This window comes from Triplophysa rosa, linkage group LG19 (genome assembly GCF_024868665.1).
Source record: "Triplophysa rosa linkage group LG19, Trosa_1v2, whole genome shotgun sequence".
Taxonomy (NCBI): domain Eukaryota; kingdom Metazoa; phylum Chordata; class Actinopteri; order Cypriniformes; family Nemacheilidae; genus Triplophysa; species Triplophysa rosa.
In genome coordinates, this window is record NC_079908.1 from 20269513 (window position 1) to 20291120 (window position 21608).

Genomic DNA, 21608 nt, shown 5'->3' on the forward strand with positions numbered 1-21608 from the left:
GACACTAATATTCATTTTAATGTCCAAGTGTCTTCAGAAATCCACACCCTATGATATCTGTTTTTCAGTTTATTTTAGTTAACAAGACAAATATATGGCAACTGTCACATACAAAAGTTGAATACAAAAAGCCTATGACATGTGACAAAGTCTGTAACATGTTTGTTAATTATATACATGTAACTACAAAGGACCTTGAAAAAAAAACATTTAAATGAGTGTAATAACAGTTTTCATTAGCTTCTGTTTCTATGAGGGAATATTAACTGCTTTTAAATAGAAAAGCTGTGTCGTCCAGAGGCAGGAACTTTGGCGCCAGAAGGTCTGGTGAAAAACGGATTCACTGTTGTCAAGTGTAATGATTCCTTTTCAAAGTAATTCAGATGTTCTCTTTTTCAAGTACTGAGCGCTCATCAGAGCTGCAAGTCTGAGGTCTGGTCTAGCGTTGAACGTGCCGGACGAAAGCTTGGACCAGCTGAATAAACGGCTCCTGTCCCTCTGGCGTGCCCTTGGATCCTGGCGTGGGTAGTTTGGTTTGTGGTGAAGGAAGCAGCCCGGCGGGTGAGTTGGGGGAACCTCGTCGGAAATACCGGAATAGCGTTGACAACAGTGTACTCTGAGAGAAAACAAAAGTTGGAGGTGAGGCTCAATGCAATAAGAAAATCAGCATCAAGTATTAAAGTGTGATTCGAGTTACCAGCTCAGAGCTGAGCTCCTGTTTGAGTCTCTGTTTGTCTCTGGGCAGAACTGAAGGATCCTTCAAACAGCGAACCGCCTGAGAGATCAACACATAAAAGCAGTTCTCCATCGAGAACATCAACAATGACCTAGACATAAGAGACGGAGAATGACAGATGTAATCGATGAAGTTTATATTCACATTTAAAACATTTTCTTTATTTTCTCACTTCAGAGCTTGTGTGTCTTCAGATGAAACAACTGGTTCTTTGTTCTTTTCAATCTAAAAACACAAACATCAAATCACCATCAACATGACCATCATGTGACATGATCTACACGAGCGAGAGAGGTGTTGCTCTACCTCTCCCAGCATGCTCAGAGCCACATTAATAGTTGCCAGCAGTGTTCCAAATGACGGCGCCACATCAGAATCAAAAGCAGGAGTCGAGAAACTTAACACAAAGAGAGTTCTGTACTCCGCAAGGTCCATGGACTGAAACACACATTTAAAGCATTTTTGATCATTACAGCCCTGAGATTCAAACACTAGAGTTGCTGTGTAACAGGTAATAATGAGGCGTTTTATGCGTGTGACTGACACATGTACCTGGTCCAATAATATCTGACAGCAGTCTGGTGTGAAGTGTTGTAGCGTCGCCAGTGTTTTGCTGAGAATCTTTAACAGGCTGCACTGAACCGCCTGCAGGGCTTTAGACTCCGCCTCTTCTCTTTCACCGCTCACCTGCTCTTTTGAGGCGAGCTGTGCTGCACGCTGGGGGTGTGGTCCCTGGGGAAGCCCCTCCCCATTCTTTGCCTGCACAAACAGATCAATCAGTGACATCAATTACACACAGTACTCAATACATTTTAACATCAGTTCACTTCGCGTATTTATTGAAAGTAAAATTCTACACGTATGTGATGATGAATTTACACTAGAGCAGATTTTGAGGTAGGGTAAAACAATACGACAAAAAATAAAAACCATGTGACAAACAGACATCATGAATTAACATATAAATAATTGCTCTTTTATTTGAATTTTTGATGTTCACCTGCAAGTAATGATGAAGCATTTTCTTGCTGTGGAGGAGATACGTACACGTCTGGCACAGATAACACAGATTCACCTGCAACACATTGACGAACACAGATTCAGATTTCGACAGCAGTGAAGATGTGTGTGTGCTGGTGTTTGCAATCGTGTGTGTGTGTACCTGTACGTCTCTGAGCAGCTGTGGCAGGTGAAAGTGCCATTCTTTGCAGAAGTTAGAGAGCTGGAGCAGGAAGCCCACAGTGTGATCAGCTTCATCTAGACATGCCAGAGACTGAACCGTCCTCACCGCGTTCAGACACTAACACATGCATTCAAACACAGGAGTTCAGATCTCAGATCAGTGCTGACAGATGAACTGTCAATGACTTATCCGAAAAAAGTACAGTGACCAGAAGTGTACAATAACTTAGGAGATCACACACACACACACCTGCAGTATGCGCTCCTGGTGCACCCCCACAAAGTCCAGCGCTTCATTGATGAAGTTGTAACGAAGTGTTTTTAGCAAACTTTCCATCAAAGATAAACTCAACCTGTACACACCCGGCCAGCTGGGAGCATCCTGAGACTTACGCACAAACGCCTGACAGAGAGAAGAATCGGTCATAGAGCCAGTAAACCAGGGATGCTATTGAAACATGGATATTTGTGAGTTTTTTGAGTACCTGTGTTGCTCCATTAGCTGGACCCTCATACACACTGAGGAGAGGGAGACAGATGCTCTGAATAGCTCCTGCACCGGCCACCGCTGCTGCACCCTACAAAGCAGAAACATTTCAAAATGCACCGAGCATGAAATATTCCATTTGGTAAGCTGGTTAATTTGCAGATGTGTGCCTGTGGTGTTGTGTGTGCGTGTACCTGTGGTGTTCTGGCGAGCGTGAGCAGCAGGTGCAGTGCGGCCTCAGTGAAGTAGAGGTTCTGTTTGGAGCGCAGGCTCAGTTCTAAAGCGCTCAGAGCCGATGGCAGAACCGGCAGCTTCCTCACCACCTGCAGCCACTGTTCACCATCCTCATCTGCCCGACACAACTCTTTAGACAGGTGAAGAGCTAACACGCACACCTGACAGACACAAACACAGCAGTCTTTTTAACACAACAGCATTTCAAACTGTACACAATAGACAACAAGAAAATGTTTTTAAGCACGTCACATGACCTCATTGCAATGCAAGTCCAATTTATGCTACTCTATTAAAAAACACACTTACTGAGTCTCGCTGGTCTTTCTGGACAGGGCTGTCTGTCTCCATACTGTCTTCCTGAATGTCTCCCCTCTGGATCATGTGACGTGTGCTGTCAATCAATGCCAGCGCCTCGTCCTGAACCATCTCACACACGCACAACAGCAGCTGTGGCAGCTGGGTAATCTCTCCTCCTGAAGCACAACACGAGGCTTTTCAACAACACTGATATAAATATACAGTTCATGCACACAAGGACAACAAACCTCATAAATGACTGATTTGATATGCTGCTCATTAGCAGCTGCAAAGCATCATGGGTATGCCATACCACCAACCTGAGACCGCTTTTGCATTAGGAGCAATACTCAGCTCATATTAGACGACTTTCGAAAATCAACAAAACACACACAGACTGACCGTTGAGTCCCTGTATCTGCAGGGCTAAGATGAGGGCAGACAGCAGTTTGGCTTTGGTTCGGTCCATGAGCTGTTGTTCAGCGTGCAGGACGCTTTCCAACATCAGAGACAGAGGAGGGAGCAGAGCTGGAGCAGATATCAGCACACTGAAACACACAGAATTCAAGACTGAATATCATATATGTGCATAGAAACAGACAGATAAACAAACACACACACACACACACACACCTTTTCCACTGTTTGAGGAGGACGAGGAGTAGTGTGACCATCATAGAGCCCAGACGCAGACAGAAGACAGACTGAGACATCAGCAGCTGAGAGAGAGAGAAAATGAGACACTGATGAGACTGAGCTCATGCACATGAATCTCTACTGACACTGACTTGAATCAGTCATTCAAGTCATTGTGATATCTCAAGTACTCACTGCTGCTTTGGTTCCTTCCAAAACATCCATGAAGAGCTTCTGTCTAACAGAATCGTCCTTTAAATGCATCACCTCACGCTACACACACACACACACAATCTATTATAATGTATTCATAGTAAGTGACTTCTAGAGATGAGTTTGGTGTAGAGTTGTTCTCACGTGACTGGTGGAGAGTATCAACAGGGCCCTCCAGGCAGATATGAGCATCTGAGACTCCGAGAGAGAGCGCAGACCTTCCTCCTCACCATCACACGCCAAACACACCAGATCACGAACATAATCCGACCAGAACTCATAGCGGCGCTTGCTACTAAAACTCTCCAGAGCTGCTTTCAGAGACGGATCCAACACACCACTGCACAGACACAAAACCCCACACAGAGCTGAGTTACAACTGCGGCTACGTTCTGGTGTGTGTGTGTGTGTGTGTGCGGCTCATTACTCGTGTTAATGTGTGTATCATACCTGACAACATAGTAGATCTCAAGACCAATTATCTTCATCACAAAAGCACAAGACTCCAGAACACACGGCTACAGAGAATGAAAACAAAGAATTACCCTCAAAAACACACAATACTCTTGTTATTAAAAACTGAAACCCACACACATATGCACCTCAGTGGTCTCAGAAGGGGGAGGCAAGTTTCCAAATAAAGGAGCTGTGAGATTCTCCCAGAATTTCTCTCTATAATAAGATGAGACGAAGGGTCAGAACTAAAGTGTTTCGTTTTGTTGTCTCAACGTGTGTTTGTGCGAGAGCCTCACTTGGTCCTGAGCACAGAGAGGGCGCTCTCGCGTCGGTCCTGCCAGAGCGCGTGGAGGAAGGCCAGCGCTGCCCTCTGCAGGAGTGGAGGACACCAATACTTCCCCTGCTGCTTAGAGTCCAACAACTCCAACACCACTGACAAACAACTCCATTCTCCCAGAGAAAACTCCTACAAACACAAACACGAGACACAGTCAGCCTGCTGCCATCATCATCTCAACAGGTATTATTGTGTGACCTCTGACCTTCGCCCCATCGCTGCCATCTTTGGTCTCCAGGTTAAGGAAGAGCTCAATGAGTCCAGGTTGCGTTTCCACAGCAACAGTGAGGAACTCCAGTATGGTGACTTTAATGCGCATGTCTTCAGTCCGGCTCTGCAGGCGTGTCAGGAATGCATCTCTGATAGCAGCGGCATCGCTGCCCAGACATGCGTACACGGACATGGGAGCCACCTGGACACAAACACCACAACACGCATGAGACATGCAGTATAAACTCGAGACTGATGGTATGCTAGTGACAGCGTTTTACCGTGGCGAGTCTCTTCAGCAGCTGTATGGCGAGTCGGGGCAGTGCCGGGTCATGCTTGTGGTAAATATACTTGGCCAGCACAGCGATCAGGTTGTTGCCATGACCACCTGCGACACAAATAGGACACATACATACATACATGTGCATCACAGATCTAAGACCAGTCTGTTCTTTTACATGTCATATCACACTAACCGTGCCGTGTCAGGGCTTGCTCCAGGGGTGATGCCGTGTCAGACTGGGGTTTGAGTCTGATCACATTATTGGTGACAGAAAATGCCAACTTCACAGTCTGGATCAGAACCTGACCAGGTCCCTCAGAACCACCGCTACACACAGACACAAACACAAACACACATAATCAACGGCAACATCTTATATTAAACATCCAAACACACACACACAAACACAATGTGTACCTGCTGGGCTGTGCTGCTAGCACCATGTTGATGGTGTCCACTCCCACACCCATGATGCTGACCATGGCCTGCCCAGCCTCTGTGTTGGCCAGACTATAAATACACAGCGACTGAAGACTGGGGGCACTATGGGGGTCACAGACAGGTCAAAGATTACAAAACTGAAGTCAAACATAACTTCCAACACAAGCAACAGTGAAGGAAGAAGAACATCCTCTCCTGCTCTCACCTGCCCTCTGACTCCCCCTCCTGATTCAGATTGAGAATAGCATGAACCAGCTCTAGAATGAGACACCCTGAGAGAGAGAGAGAGAGAGGGCAATATACACATGAACGTCGTTTACCTCTTGTACGGGCATGTATAGTGCTGTGACTGTGTGTCAGAGTAACTCACCGATCCTCTCTCGGACTCCATACGTGTTGTAGCGCCACTTATGATAAGTGGGCAGCATTTCCTTCAGGACCAGCAGCACACAGGGGATGAGTCCTCTGCTCTGAGTGCTGCCCAGCTGACCCTGTGAACACGAGTAGACAGTCACTCTGAGACTATGAGGATTACCTCGAGACCTCAACGTGTCTGAGATGTGTTACCTTGACCAGTGTGGTCACCAATCTCAGGAAGGCGATGGTCACGCCGTACTCTCCTCTGGGCTGTTCTATCAAAACCAGCAGGTTGCCGTAGTTACCAGCCTTCATGCCCTCTGCACTGAAACACACAAAAACACATCAGGTTACCCTTCACATGTCTCTAAGAGACATTCACAAATGTATATGTTGAGCTGTATGTTCTCTGATTGTGCGTGCTGTACCTGACGGTCTGTGCCATGTCGGTCAGAGGGCTGGAGGCAAAGGGAAGGAAACCAGTATGATGCAGACTGGACCAGACCTTCGTTAGGAACGAAAGAAGAGTTTAGACTTGATCTCGTCATTGAGCACTAACCTTCACTGAATTGTGAGCATCTACCTTTCCAGGCTGCCGAGCGGCCAGAGCGATCAGGCAGTTGACACAGGAAGTGATGACATCAACTGGGGGGTTAATGACAGAGGTCAACCTGTAACACAACCAACACACTGTCATTTCAAGAAAAGACACAGATACAGTACATAATAAAAGTCTCTTTGATGATTATTATTGCATTTATGGTGTGTGTGTCTCGCCTCTGCAGCAGCATGTAGATCCGTGAAGTAAGAGGCAGCAGACAGTCAGAAACTGTCCAATCGGTGCTGATGATCTTATGAACCAGATCCAAGATGGGTTTGACTCGCTCACAGTGTGCCAGAACATCTAATCACACAAAAACACACAATGTGGCTTAATGCACTTTTAAACAGAAACGCGTCTTTCATCTATCGAATGTTCACCTGCTGTAGAGACGACATGCAGCAGCATCTCTATCTCACAGGTGAAGAGAGTCCAGGAGCTGTACGAATATTCCCAGCGCACCAGGAAACCCTGTTCACCTACAGACAGCTGCTTATCTTCACACACCTGCCCGAAACAGCCCTGAGGCATCCTCAAGTTCGTCTGCCCCACACCTGAACACGTGAAACACAAGAGATAATGTCACAAAGACATTCGTCTTTAAACAACACAATGATGACACATACAGGAAGTGACCTCAGAAAATGCTCCTAACACTAACCCAGAGGATAGAGCAGTTTGGGAGTCTGTCTCCTCCACAGAGTCCCGTCCTCTCTGGAGATCACGTCGTTGGGTTTGTGCTTATAAGCCTCAGTGTAGAAGGACATCTTATCTAAGAAGGTGTACACCTGAAGGAGACGGAACACAAACATTACGTGTGATCGTGTATGTGAGTGGTTGACATCATCAACTGTGTGAGACGTTAAATATCATCTGAACTATACTAAACGTCCAGCATCATTACGTGTACACTTCTGAGACCTCATATGAATTAGGAGATTCCTTTACATATATAAGGTTAAAGATTTGACCTATAACTCAAACTTTTGTTTTTTGTACCTTTTTAGCAGTAGATTTGTCAGACAGCAGGCCTGTGAGCAGCTGTAGCAGAGGTCCGGTCTTATATGGAAACACACCCACGGCGCTGTCCAAAATCACACCCAGCCCCATGTTCGGCTTCTGCAGGACACCGCCACAGGTCAAAGGTCATTTCAGACACGTTTCACAGCAGACACACTAAAGAAATACACTGTGTGTTTATCAGAACTTACCGACTCCCAGAACAGTTCAGCCAGACTCGGAGCAGCGAGGACTTCACACGCGGCGTTGATCAAGTGCTAAAGACAAAAGAATCAAATCAATCCGTCCTTAAACATTCGTCAATGTGTAACTAACTGAAGGTCTAAAGCTTTGTGTGTATTTGTACCTGTTGGCTGCCAAGTGTGTCTTCCTCAAAAGACGTGATGACAAAAGACAAGAGGCCATAAATACACATGCGTGCAGTGCTGGCTGTGCACTAGAGAGGAAAAGAGAGAAATCGTTCATCCAATCATCATGAAACCCATCCGATGTTCAGCAAGTGCAGTTCTTACATTATTTCCCGTGCTGCCATACGCCTGCAGCATGTTCGTGAGATACTGAAAGACCTCGAGCTGCAGCGTGGTGTGTCCCAGACGTCTGATCACCGAGCCCACCTCCTCTGGACGCAGTGTGTGTCGCAGCAGAACCCAGGCCAACATAACTGGGCCGTGATGAGAGATGTCACCGAACGTCAAAAGCATCTGATCCACCTCCTACACGAGCACATGCGCACTTCAGTGAATATGAGCACTTTCAAATGCATGACTGTACTGCTGGACATTGTGCGATTGGTCAGTGGTACCTTGCAAACATCCCGCTGGTCATAAAACTGATGCTGTTCGGTTCGGTCCTCCAGAGCACATTTATGCAGGAAGTCAACATCCATCCCCTCCACGAGAATCAGAGAGCTAAAATACCTGTGGACAGGACAACACGGTCTGTTTATTATACACTCTCGTTTGCGTGCGTGCGTGAGAGAGAAAATCTGTGTGTTCTGACCCAATGCGTTCAACAAGCGCGTCCATGCTCTTGTCCGCAAGGTGTCGATTTGTCTGGCGCTGTCCAAAACCCTGCTCCTTAAACAGGCGCGTGAAGATCAAAAGGTCATTGGGCGGCATCTCGAAATAGGCGTAATACAGGAACATAATCTCCAGCAGCACGGCCTGCTCTTTCAGACACTGAACGAACCAGCGTGACACCTGCCTGTCCATCTAAACACAAAGACAGAAGCGTAATGTAACTACAATTTCACCACATACAAAAACAGACTACTGACAAATGTTGTGCAGCTCACCATCAGATTTCCATGCGTCTCCCATGTCGGCGCTTCTGATCTGGACAGAGACTCAAACTGCTTCCTGTAGCTGGACACCAGATCTTTCTCCAGTTTACTCACACAGTTTGAGTACTCCGCCTGGGAGCGAGAGAGACAGAATGAGCATATCAAACTGAGCGGGTGTTCACGAACCGCTGATCTCTGTCGTGATCGCTTTACCCTGTACGGATGTCTCTCATCCTGGAAGTAAGTGAGGAGGTGAAGCACGCAGCGTAGCACACACAGTCTCTCTTCATAGTAATAATCACCTATCTGCACGACAACATCAACCATATCAGATGCGTGGAGATTACCAACAAGCGTGTGCATCAGCATTTTACAAATGTGTTACTACTTCTGTATTTCGGAAAAAAAACATGTATCGGTGCACGACTGAATACAAAGATTGAGAGGAAGACCGAAGACGACAAAAGTCAAGAGAGAAAGAAACATGCGAGATGGTCGAACCTTCAGCAACAGGGCTTGACTCTGTCTCTCATCCTGTAGCACAGCCTGAAAGGAACAAGAGGAGAATGAACCAATCCATTCACAAGAAAACATTTAATCTGAGACGAACGCAGTCAGTACTGCACTTATTCTGGACAAGAGCACTGCACATAGACGAAAAAAGATGCCCGCCTGTCTGGATACACAGAAAGAAAGAGATCTCACCTTGAGTGTGTTTCGAGTCCCTCTGTAGTCTTCTTGGAGGTAACACTGAAGAATCTGAACACTCTGCTGTTCATCCAAACCCTAAAAAGAAAAACACACCAATAAAAAAGGCGATTTATCTGTTTAGCGCCGGCCAGAGGGCAACAGTTCAAAACGTGTGTTGATTTTAATGTATATCCTTAATGTCTTGATGTATTAAAACCATATTTTGCAGGTTTCAAACCTAGTGAGCTGCCTACTTAGACACGAGAACGTGCTTATAATAATGTTTTTTTTGTGTGAAATGGACAATGTGTTGTGTTTCTCACCAGCAGTTTACTGATTCTTAGTCCAAAGTCTTTGAGAGTCTGCGGTGTGTCTTTATCAGCCTTCAGTTTGTCTGCGGCCGACGTGCTGCAAAATAACATTAAATCATTTCCCACCAAAGTACGCCAACATTCAAAATGAACCATCTTATCTTTCTTAGCATTTCTCCGTGTTAAACGTCACGTTACCTGGGTGGTTTGTAGTAGGACAGACCCTGCAGAATTCTCTCCCAGTTCCGATTCAATTCTGTTTCGATTTGGCCCTGTTAGGATTGGACGATTCAGTGATCACATTATAGTTCTGGTAGAAAATGACCTATAGATTTATAGAATAAAGAATATTAAATGGTTAACTAACTGGTTCTCTGAGTGCAGATCTCCCAAGCAAGATCGTCCACAATTCTCGACTGCTCCTGAATAGAAAAGTGATGTTTAATCATAAATGTGTTGTAATAAGTAAGTGTCACACATCTAACTTTGTAATGGTCTTAACTGATATAATGCTAAATGAACAGAATGTGATTTCAGTGGTTTCAGTTATGAACATGATCCCATAACTGATATAATGACGTTTAGTCATTACAGTTTCTGTAAATACATTTATATATATATATATATATATATATATACACACATATATTATTTAATTTAACCATTTGGTGTCATAAATATGTTTATGGGTGCTGTTTACACCTGCATACAACTACACAACCAACCCCACATATATACTACATACATACATAGGCTGTATAGCGATTTTAAAGCAATACATTAATACGTTTAGCTGTTGTTTTAGTGTCTAAATTATATTTCAAGCAATGGACAACGTCGCACCACGCAACGCTATATCGTAGAAGCATAAACGCCTTCACTATGTTTGTTTATAATCATGCGCACAATGAACTCATTCATAACTTTCATTTTCAACTCTTCTCACCATCAAATGTCAAAACAAGTGAATCGTTTCCATAAATAAACTATAGGCTATTAAAACATTTCCTTCAGTTTAACCGCTCGTCTATTTGGCACGGTTCAAAGTTGTAACTGATAGATTTATTTTGAATATTTGAATTTCAGTCGCGCGGGTCTATCCGACACCGCACGCGACAAACTCGTGCGCCCGTTGTGTCAATTAAACGTTATTTTGAGGGCATGTTTCGCACGCATTTAGCGACTGGATACGACGTATAAAGTATTGTCGTTTTCTCCGACGACACATTTCAAACGAGCTCTATGAAAACAGACACATTAAGTTTCTCTCTCTTCCATTTTACCTGACACACATCTCCGAGTCCGCCATCTTCACCTGGATCACGTGACCAGCCTTTCCGAGCGACACGATCACGTGACTATCACAAATCTTCAAATACATATATATTTTTTAAGATGACATTGTAAATTAATAACAATATTAAAATGCCAGACAAGTAAAAAACTATAAAAAGAATAAGATTTTCTTTTATTCCGATGTCTGTCACGTGACTGTTCTGACCTTCTGGTGCCGGGTTGCCATGTCTTGTGCGCATCTCCGTGGTTGGGTTGCTTTCAATTTTTTAAATGTCAACATTTGCAAAGATAAAAAAAATATCAAACAAACAGAAGAATTAACAACAAACAAACGCATATAATTAAGTATTTTAATAAAAGAATCATGAGGAACATGGACCATTTACATACATTTAAAAGTTTTGATCAGAATTTCAATTTTATTTGTTAAAAAGTAACATAAAATGTTCTGACTCAAAGCATAAGAAGCTTCTAAAATGTCTACTATTTAGGAATTTACATTCGTAAAAGCATTATGTGTTGCATTGCAGGGATGTTTTTGGCTCATTTTGATGGTCATTGGGTGCGTTTTATTACGTAGATCTGGCAACCGTGCACTGTTATCTGACATGGCGGCCCCCACCCGACAGTGAATGAGAAGCTGATCGTACAGAACACACGTCTCAATAAAACATTGGGAAGATCAATCTTCTGTCGTAAAATCAAGCTATATATCCAGAAGACAGGGGTAAGATGAAACGTGCTGTTTTTGTTCCCGTCTTAATTTACTTTGCAGGGCGTTTAACAAGCCGCTGACATAACAGTGAACGAGCTGTCATTTCTGCTGCATAAGTAGCCGCTAATATACATTAAAAATGGTACATACTAATACTATATACTACACCACTTTTCAGGTATGGCTCGTTATTTCTATATTTAAATGTGTTGAAGTGTAATATATTTGCATTAATAGGCTAATTATTTTATGTTTAAATTATTTTAAAAAAAAAAGTGTTAAATGGCTTGCAGTAGTATGCATAGTATTCTTAACACAAGAGCGTCATGCCATCAAAAGCAGATCATTTTACTTTCTGTCTGCTGTCTTTTCATAATTCACAGTGTTTAGAAAGCAAGGGTGCCAAAGTTCACAGCGTCTGGGGTTGAGAAATTGCACTGGAGAAATTTGGACATCCTGGAGTTTAGCAGCGTTTAAAACATACGTTAGTTCTTGCCTTAAGATGATGCTTAGTTAAACAGCTCACTATGTTTGAAGGCACATACAGTCTGCCGATGCCATCTGTGGCAAAATCATTCTTAAACGAAAGAAATGGACAAAGTTTTCTTTTACATTTCTAACCGATTGATATTTCTTCCCACCACAGGTCTAATCTGATGTGGACCAAGAGGTGGATGATGTTCGTATGCTGACACATTTGGCTCATCTCCCGTCACCCCTGAAGACCCCGTCTTTGCGAGCATCTCCCCGACTCCGCAGCCATGCAGTCGGATTCCGTGCTGGTTGAATCGGCAGTGGTCTTCGCTATCGTGGTTTCCGTCCACATGGCCGTGTGGAATCAGCTGTCCTGGTGCTGCGTCGCTCTGGCCGTCCAGGCTTTCTACGTGCAGCACAAATGGGATCGCCTCCTTCGCACCGGCGCCGCCGTGTTCCAGTTTCGCCCCGCGGCCAACAGCGGCGTCCTCCCGGCCAGCATGGTGCTGCCCCTCCTGGGTCTCGCTCTGAGGGGACGCTGCGTGGCAGTGGGTAACGTCTACTTTGAACGTTTCGCCATGGTGTTAACAGTCATAGGTATGATGCTGGCACTGTTCCTGTCTCTCATTGCGCTGGGCATCACACGCCCCGTGCCCACAAACACCTGTGTCATAGCCGGCATCGCAAGCAGCGCCATCCTGTATACGGTGAGGCAGACGCTGACTGTGTCGGAGGTCATTGAGGTCTTGGAGGTCCTGTTGATCTTCGTGTATCTGAGTTTAATCCTGTTGTACCTGCTTCCACGCTGCTTCACGCCCGGCGAGGCTCTTCTCATAATGGGCGGCATCAGTTTCATCATCAAGCAGCTCATCAAGCGCTCTCTGGTTTCGGGCGGGAACGCCAACGCAGACCCGCTTCCCTTTTTCCTCCCGGTGGCTGTGTTAGGCTTCGTGGTGCTGGGAATCTTCTTCTCTGTGCTTTTCCTGTTCATGGAATCAGAAACGTGGGCGGCTTCTCTGTTTTTCCACACGATGACGGCCGTTCTGGGGTTGGGCTTGTTGGTGCCCTGGCTTACCCTGCTGACGCAGCATCACCCGGTCACCTGGTTGCTACAGTTCATCGGCCAGAGCGACGCCCGACTCGGGCTTATCGGATTCTGGGCGGCTCTGGCGCTTTTGGCCGTCGCCGTGGTCGTGCATCAAAACAGCCATCGCTCGGGCAGCAGTAAGAAACACCAGGCGTCCACCACCGTACGGAAATATTTCCATCTCCTCATCGTGTTGACCTTCGCCCCCGGATTGGCGCTTGACCGCCCCCTGCTTCATTTGGCTTCGGTCGGGTGTCTCTCCGCGTTCTTGTTCTTGGAGTTCGTCCGGTATTTCCGGATTCGACCGCTCGGATCTCCGCTGAGACACCTGCTCACTTTATTCCTGGATGAGAGAGACTCCGGACCCCTCATCCTCACGCACATCTACCTGCTGTTGGGCGTCTCTCTGCCTGTCTGGCTCTCACCCGGGCCTTGCACCCCCAAAGCTGGATTAGCGGGCTCTGGGGGTCTGGTGCCGTATGCGGGGGTGTTGGCCGTGGGGGTCGGGGACACGGTTGCGTCTGTGTTTGGTAGCACGGTCGGTGAGATCCGCTGGCCTGGCACCAAGAAGACTTTTGAGGGCACGGCGAGCTCGGTGTTTGCGCAGATCATCGCCGTGGTGATTTTCCTCATCGCTGACAGCAGCATTAACCTGAACGCCAGCTATTCATGGGTTGTGGGTTCCATCACCATGGTTGCCATGCTGGAAGCGTTCACGTTACAGATCGACAACCTGCTGCTCCCTCTGTACCTCTACATCCTTCTGCTGTTATAACTTCATAAAACACCCACTTTATGACAACGTACATGTAGTAAAGGGAGAGTTCAACCAAAAATGAAAATGATTTTGGTTATTCACTCTCATGTCATTTGAAACCTGCATGACTTTTTTCTAGATATTTTGAAGAACGTTGACACTGAACCCCATTGACTTCCATTGTATGAACACAAAACCACGGAGACATTTCTCAGAATATCTTCTTCTGTGTTCCACAAAAGAGTCATACAGGCTTTTGAACATAATCTTTGGGTGAACTGTTCCCTTTAAGAGCAGTAAAGCCCTGGTCAAAACAAACCTTCAAATTATTTGAATACTGAAAGTGAAATGCAATAATCCATACAGTATATACACGTCAATTGTAGTAAACTGAATAGAAATGCTCTGAAATGTATTCAACAACGCTATTCCATCACTGTAGTATGATAGTCAAATGAATTTAATACCAAATCAAACTACTATACCAACACAAAATGGCACAACAGTTAGAAACGTTTAAAGGTTTTCAGCACCCCTGGTGAAATTGTGTCAACATTTTGACATTCTAGCGCTGGTGGCACAGAAATGACACACTACTGCTTAAAGACTACATTTATTTTCTGTATTTTAATTTGAAGTTTACGTGTGAATATAATTTTATTGGCCTGCTCAACTGAACCTGTTTTTGAATGTTTGAAGCTCCGATATCTTGTGACATATTTAATTCATATAAATCGTGCCGCTGTCACTTCTGTATGTGTGACAGGGAATGAGTTGCACATAGACAAAAATGAATAAAAAAACTCGTCCCTCAATGGCCCTTTAAGACCGTTTGCACTGGCTGGGAAACACACATACAGACATCTTACAACATTTCGTGTTTAGACACTTTATTTGGGTGAATCTCGCAACATGTCCGGGTCACATTTCACCCCAAAACCAATAAAGAAAATGTACTATTACCTGGATGAAAATCATGAATGTTTATTTTTATGACCATTAATAACATTCCCTGCAATACTCAATTCACTTGAATTATTTCAGATGGTTTTTTTTTACTTTATTTGTAGTTCTCATTATGTTCAATAGTTTTTATCTGAAGATTTCTGAAAACATTACAATGTGCATGGAAGCAGTAACTTGTTTCAATATTGTAATTATGTATAATGGTAAAAAAACAAGGCTTCATTTTCTTAAAAGAAATATATATTTGGATTAAATATGACGCGGACAGGTTCTTGACAGGTTTCATGATATTCACCCATTGAATAATATAATGTGTGTTCTTTCAGTCCAAAAGCATTTATGCATCACGGAAGCCATTGAAGAACATGAGCTTATACAGTAATACTCCTAAAATATTATTTTGATGCTGTGTGCAGGATATCTGCCTTTACAGTGCACTATGAAGGACTGCTCGAATAGCGTTTTGCCTTAAAAAGTGTTTTGTTTTGTATTGGAACAAAATGCTGTCAGTGGTTTGTCTGCATGGATGTGTAGGAGCATCAGTAGATGTTTATGTACACGTCAATCTATCCTGTAAAATCAGCATGTATGCAATTCAGTGAGATACGGGTGTTCTTTTACCTGTCTGTGCTCGATCCTGCATCGGTTCATGATGTGTTTAAACTCATTTATTTATGAGGCCTTGTGCACAGCTTTATGTCGCTATTGACGTTTGGTGGGTGTTTTTAGTAGACGGTTGTCATTAGAATCAATGTGCTGTGCATTGTGGGACACTTGGCATCTCTAGACATTTGCATGACTCTTTTGTAATTTCAGTGAACTGAATTTTGGATTCAAACTACCTTGTAATGTGTGATCCTTTGTAGTCTATATAACATGTACACATTTTAATGCTTTGTGATATTTCCAGAAACATTTCTTTGTTCAAATAACTCTTCCGCTTTGCATAATATCCGTTGATTCACAATCACTGCGAAATGAAACTAGTTCCAACAATGTAATATTTCAGTAAACACGATGCAGATGCAAACTATAGTATGTATTCAAGGTTGCTTTTGTCATGTTTGTTTTGATGTTGAAATTAATTTTAAATCATCTGCTTGAAGGAAAGGTTCTTTATGGCTGTAAATATGATTTACAGATTTTCTGTCAGTATTTGATCTTTTCTTTGGAAATTCATATTATGATTGTTTTTATCAAACGGATTGTCTTTTCTATATTGTATTATGTTGGGTACACAAAGAATGCAGATTAAATAATCAAATAAAAAGATTTATAATAAATTAAATGTGTTCGATTTTCTACCGTGTAGACTACAGAAATTCCGATTATAAATATTACAGACTCATCAGATGACTAAAAATCTGCCTTTTATTAACACTGTTGTGACTGTAAAAGAGAACCAATTCACATTTTCTGGTAAGAAAGAAAGCTCAATTTTTTGGTCCATGTAGTACATAATTTCATATGCAGTTGGCAGTAAAAAGGCTCATTATTGTCCATAAACATTCATTGTCCTTGTAGAAGTAAACGAGATTTCTTGTGAATGTTATTTCTGGATGTTTACGAGTAGAGGGAGGGGAAGGGCAACTCCTCTGTAGGCTGAAGCCTGAGAAAGAGAGAGATTTAATTTACAACGCAGAACTAACCGAACCCCTTCTGCAAGTATCTGTATTTTATGAGAGTGCTTTTACTTGGGAACAAATTTAATTCGCTACATTACAAAGCATCTATGCTTTTTACTCCACTACATTTCATAAATAAATCTTTTTATTTTTACATTTTAATACTTAAGTTCAAGCTCAAATCTAATACTTTTACTTCTTATCTTTTACTTAAGTATTTTTACTTTTAAAAGTAGCAAAGTACTGGATTTTTTATGTACTTAAATTCTGTATTAAAGGTTAAAAACGTGTAAAAATGTATTTATGAAATGTAGTACAACTATGAGATACTGCTTTATAATGTAGTGAAGTCATTTTTTCCAAAGTAAAATGCTCTCATAAAGTACAGATACTTGAAAAATGTACTTGAGTAAAAGTAAAAATACTTAAGTACTGTCCACTTACCAGTTCTCTGGACTCCAAACGGTGTTTTCCGACTCCATAATGTGAAAGGTGTAAACATGACGAGAGCGGTCCGATGTGTTTTCAGCACTGCGGTGGACCACCTCGCCATGGATTAAAATCGCTCCACCTGCAGAACAGTTTAACGAATGTTAAGAAAATATAAGTTACAGTCAATCTCATCTATAGTTTATATGCACAAAGATAATATATCGTATTTAGGTTATGTCCCTTTTTAACAAGAGAGGAAATATGATCGGTCAAAAAAGTTATTTAATATATTGTAATTGGATTTGAATACACTAGAATGTTTCACACATAAACACACACACAAAAAACTGAAAGTGTTACAAAAACATACATACATAAATGTTTAAGTCTCACCCTTTTTAACTGGAGCAGGGACGAAAAGCTTATTGTCATGAGCCTGTTCTCGGCCGATGAAATCAGTCAGTGGAAACATGCCCTTAGGTGTCCGCACCATTCGCCTGCTAATTCCATCTTACATTGGAAAGACCCATAAAAACTCACAAAAATGACAAATGCACAGATTCATGGTGATATTATTCATTCAGAAAATTCCTTTAGATGGTGATAGAAATGCTGGTTTTATTAAAGCCCGTGATGAAGCCTGTGCAGTGTTACTGCACCTACTCTTGTGTGATCCTGGTGTGAACCACAGACAGCCGTTGTCAACGGTGGCGTCTTCTAGAGCGATCCACATCCCCATCACCCTGCCCAGAGGCTCTGTGTACAGGAATGTGGCGTCCTGGTGAGGTGTCACTGAATACAACAATAAAAATGTGCAGAATGCAACAATCCTCTTCAGTAAAAATAAGTCATTTGAAATAAGTAAATAAGTCATGACATTTTTACATACATTTTGATTATAATGCAAAGTAACTAGAAACCATGAAATATTATAGTTATTTAGCATTTATTGTATTCACATAAAAACAGTATGCAGATCACTAATGCTCCATTGCGAACACAAGCGATGTGCATTGCCATTGGCTGAAGATGTGGGCGGAGCTAACTTACCTTCTCCACCAATGCCTGGTTGCTGTTGAACAGAACACATAGGTATAAGTGAGAAATAACAAAAAAAGGCACCGTAATGCGGACAAAGTGCTCACATATAAGTCATAAACCATTAGTTTAAGTTAACTGTACCTTAAAGATGTACATACTCTGCAGAATTACTGGATTTATTAACTCAAGCTTCTGGGCCAAATTCTGCAGAAGAGAACATTACATACAGTAAAACATCAAAGTGTCAAAATTGTCACTTAAATTAAAGTTTACAACATCATATTTTTCAATATTTTAAAACCTCCTGATTAAGATTTTGGGTTCAAATTGATATTAATGTGCAGGCAAAAGTTGAAAGTTTTCATTTAATTAACTTTAGATCAGAAACATACGGAGCCGTGGAAGGGACATAACGTGCGTACGCGATAGTTTCTCGTGGGATAGCGCTTATGAAATAGCCGTAACCGTTTTTTGATTTGTAACGAATGCCTGGACAGATCACTTTGGTATATTGTACAGACAATGAACAAGGCCACCGGGGTTCTAGCCTATGCAGTACAAATAAGCTACGTAAGGAATTTTGCCTCTTAAAAGTTACTGTCTTCACGCATTAATACACGTTGTGCATGTTTTACGTCAAACGTTTTAAAATATCCCTTCCAACTGCATATAGACATGTGCCTATTTATTTCTAATTCTACATCTCTTGCACAGTATCTACATTTCATTTAAACGGGTGCCATTTAAAGGCCTTTTTAATAACAGGCACGTTCACAGTAACTCGTGAGCAAACATTTTCACGTGAGCCCGCAAACTTTCGGGTGCGCACAAGAATCTTTTCGCGTACGCACGCGAAAGTCTTCTGACTTTTTTTTGCCAATGTCCCTTCCCCGGCTCCGTAGAAACAAACTGTACGTACAGAAATTATACAATTAAAAAGAAAAAAATACGTCACATTTCTGTCATGGCTAACTTTGGCGTGTTTCATCTCAGTTTGGTCATTACCTGAACTTTTGATGAGTGGGTGATTGATTTAAACAGCGGCTCATAAGCGTGAAGAGCTGTAAAGACAAACACACTTACATTGTAAGTATGTCCATATAATTATATAAATATTAATCTAATAAGGCTTGCTATTTTCTTAAATACTCACCATGTCCAATTTTATTGAGTGAACGTTCTCTTGGCACAATAAACTCCCCTAAAAAACACATACTTTTAAAAACATGATAAGTTTCATGCACTGTAAAAAACGATGGGTTGTTTCAACTTATGTCAAATATGGATGTTTCTTGTGTTTATTTAAATGAACAGGTGGGTTTGTCCATACCGTAAGAAAGAAAAATCACAGATGAGATCTCTTTAACATCTCAATTATGTCTCCTAGACATCAATGACAGTAAATAGAAACTTTTTTTTCGTCAAATTCACCCAAAACCCGAGAAGTTGATAGTTAATTGAAACAACTCCGAACAGAGCTATGAAAGAGCAACATCTGAGCAATATTTTTTTCTCTGGGAAATTTGATCCAACCATGGATAAAAACAACCCAGCATGTTTTAGATTGTGTGTTTCAACCTCTCAGTGTTACAAACCTTTATCATCAAACACTCCCTTCTCAAAGAAATAGCGAATCTTGTCTCCACTGGTGATGAAGTAATCGGCATTTCCCTTGAAAAACACATGATATTGTAAGACTGAAGTGATAGTTGTTGGTTAACAGTTGTTTACATTCACATTGAACTTAGAACAAGCTGGTTTAAGTGGTTAACTAAACTGATTCAGCTCTTGACGTGATCTCTTCGTAAATATTCTGTCGTCATGTATTTACGCTCGTTTCATTCCAAACCCGTATGAATGACTTTCTTTCTTCTGCAGAAAACATATATATTTTGAAGAATGTTGGAAACCAAACAACACTGAACCCCATTGACACAAAACCACTGAGACATTTCTCAAAATATCTTATTTTGTGTTCCACAGAAGAAATAGTCATTTACAGGACAGGTTATGAGGGTCAATGATGACAGATTTTTTGTCAACTGTCCTTTCAACCAAACCAGGTATCTACACCTAACAAGTGCGCACGCCTGGTCTTACCTGCATCTTCACCAACAAACGTTTGAAGGAAGGTGAAGATATACTGCTTTACATGCTCGATTGACAGTGTTGCATTGTGACTTTGTGAGTATTGCTTCAGTGTACCTGTGATTTGAGCTGCTCGTCGTGGTCGGTGGAGAACTGTGTTCTGCAGTGCGCGGGCACGTCCATGCGCTCAACGATCTCGCTCATGCGCTCCCGGAGCGCGTCACATTCCTCAGGAGACAGAAAGCACTCGAGCACCAGATACCCCTCCTCCCGATACTACCACACCAAAAACACACAAGAAACTATTCGGACCCTAAAACACTATTCACGATAACTAATATAAAAGTTGCGTTCTGTAGTATCCCGGCTGAAATCAATACAAAGTCTAATGGCTTACATTGCGAACACGAACAATCACAAGTTCACTTTAAAACAGTTTTTAGGGTCATATTTCAGTAGGATTTAATTGCGTTAGATTGGTTCTCATCCGACAGAAAACGTATTATGACGACGTGTTTGTCTTCGCAAAAACGCTTTTATGCGGCACTGCGCAGAGCGATTGGAGTATGACATCCAAGTACCGCGAGACCGATTCGACAGCCTAACTCGCTCTCGCGATACTTGATATTATACGCCGATCGGTTTGCGCAGCGCCGCACGACGTTGAACACACCTCTTGTCTCTCCAAGTCACGCCCATTACAGAACGGCTTTTTCAGACTAAATTCAGTCGATATTACGTAACAGCCTTTCAATGTGGATCATAGTTTATTTCTTAAACACGTGCAGGCACAAAATGTTTTCCTGCAGAGTTCGCATGAAACTCAAATCTGTAAAAATATTTATTTTAATCAATATTGATCATCACCCTTCAAAACAAGTTATTCATCGACACCAAAAAGCTCGTGCTGTCAATCCTGCGTTCCTGATTCACGACAACATAAACAACTTGTTAAAGTATATAAAAAAATATGGATGCGTAAATGTGTAAACCGTTTTAAAGTCGTTTCTTACCTTTTGAACGTCCTGCTCTGTCAACACCTCCATGCTGGTTGTGATAGCCTTGTGCACTAGTTAGGTTTATCCAGATCGACGCTCTCTCTCTCTCTCTCTCTCTCTCTCTCTCTCTCCCTCTCCCTCTCTCTCTCTCTCTCTCTCTCTCTCTCTCTCTCCCTCTCTCTCTCTCTCTCTCTCTCTCTCTCTTCTCTCTCCTCTTCTGGTCTCTATGTCTCTGTCTTCTCTGTCTCTCTCTCTCTCTCTCTCTCTCTCTCTCTCTCTCTCTCTCTCTCTCTCTCTCTTAACCACGTGATTGCAACAAGTCAAATTCGATTAAACTGTAACCATGGTGATGT

The 21608-nt window shown here is 42.6% G+C and overlaps 3 protein-coding genes across 3 annotated transcripts; 1 reads left to right on the plus strand and 2 right to left on the minus strand.

Annotated features, from left to right (window-relative positions):
• Positions 1–56: 56 nt before the first annotated feature.
• Positions 57–11104, minus strand: nup188 (nucleoporin 188). The gene is made up of 44 exons (XM_057359687.1): positions 11060–11104; positions 10144–10198; positions 9975–10048; positions 9789–9873; positions 9481–9561; positions 9277–9321; positions 8989–9081; positions 8788–8907; positions 8493–8704; positions 8296–8410; positions 8006–8206; positions 7840–7929; positions 7685–7750; positions 7473–7592; positions 7135–7261; positions 6854–7027; positions 6650–6776; positions 6456–6543; positions 6301–6377; positions 6083–6197; positions 5886–6006; positions 5721–5787; positions 5492–5617; positions 5268–5401; positions 5073–5179; positions 4787–4993; positions 4541–4710; positions 4391–4460; positions 4239–4306; positions 3933–4128; positions 3771–3848; positions 3573–3658; positions 3342–3487; positions 2949–3115; positions 2600–2800; positions 2404–2496; positions 2169–2321; positions 1899–2036; positions 1737–1811; positions 1289–1495; positions 1043–1174; positions 909–961; positions 698–827; positions 57–616 (listed from the first exon to the last, which is right to left on the minus strand). Exons 1-44 carry the CDS (start codon positions 11083–11085, stop codon positions 440–442), a joined length of 5193 nt encoding a protein of 1730 aa, XP_057215670.1. The 5' UTR covers positions 11086–11104; the 3' UTR covers positions 57–439.
• Positions 11105–11674: 570 nt separating this feature from the next.
• Positions 11675–16345, plus strand: dolk (dolichol kinase). Its single transcript, XM_057360940.1, has 2 exons — positions 11675–11799; positions 12434–16345. Exon 2 carries the CDS (start codon positions 12549–12551, stop codon positions 14121–14123), a length of 1575 nt encoding a protein of 524 aa, XP_057216923.1. The 5' UTR covers positions 11675–11799; positions 12434–12548; the 3' UTR covers positions 14124–16345.
• A 79-nt stretch (positions 16346–16424) lies between these two features.
• Positions 16425–21427, minus strand: phyhd1 (phytanoyl-CoA dioxygenase domain containing 1). Its single transcript, XM_057360941.1, has 11 exons — positions 21271–21427; positions 20375–20533; positions 19765–19840; positions 19323–19370; positions 19175–19230; positions 18311–18373; positions 18179–18200; positions 17792–17920; positions 17522–17638; positions 17141–17267; positions 16425–16680 (listed from the first exon to the last, which is right to left on the minus strand). Exons 1-11 carry the CDS (start codon positions 21301–21303, stop codon positions 16635–16637), a joined length of 876 nt encoding a protein of 291 aa, XP_057216924.1. The 5' UTR covers positions 21304–21427; the 3' UTR covers positions 16425–16634.
• Between the last annotated feature and the right edge of the window lie 181 nt (positions 21428–21608).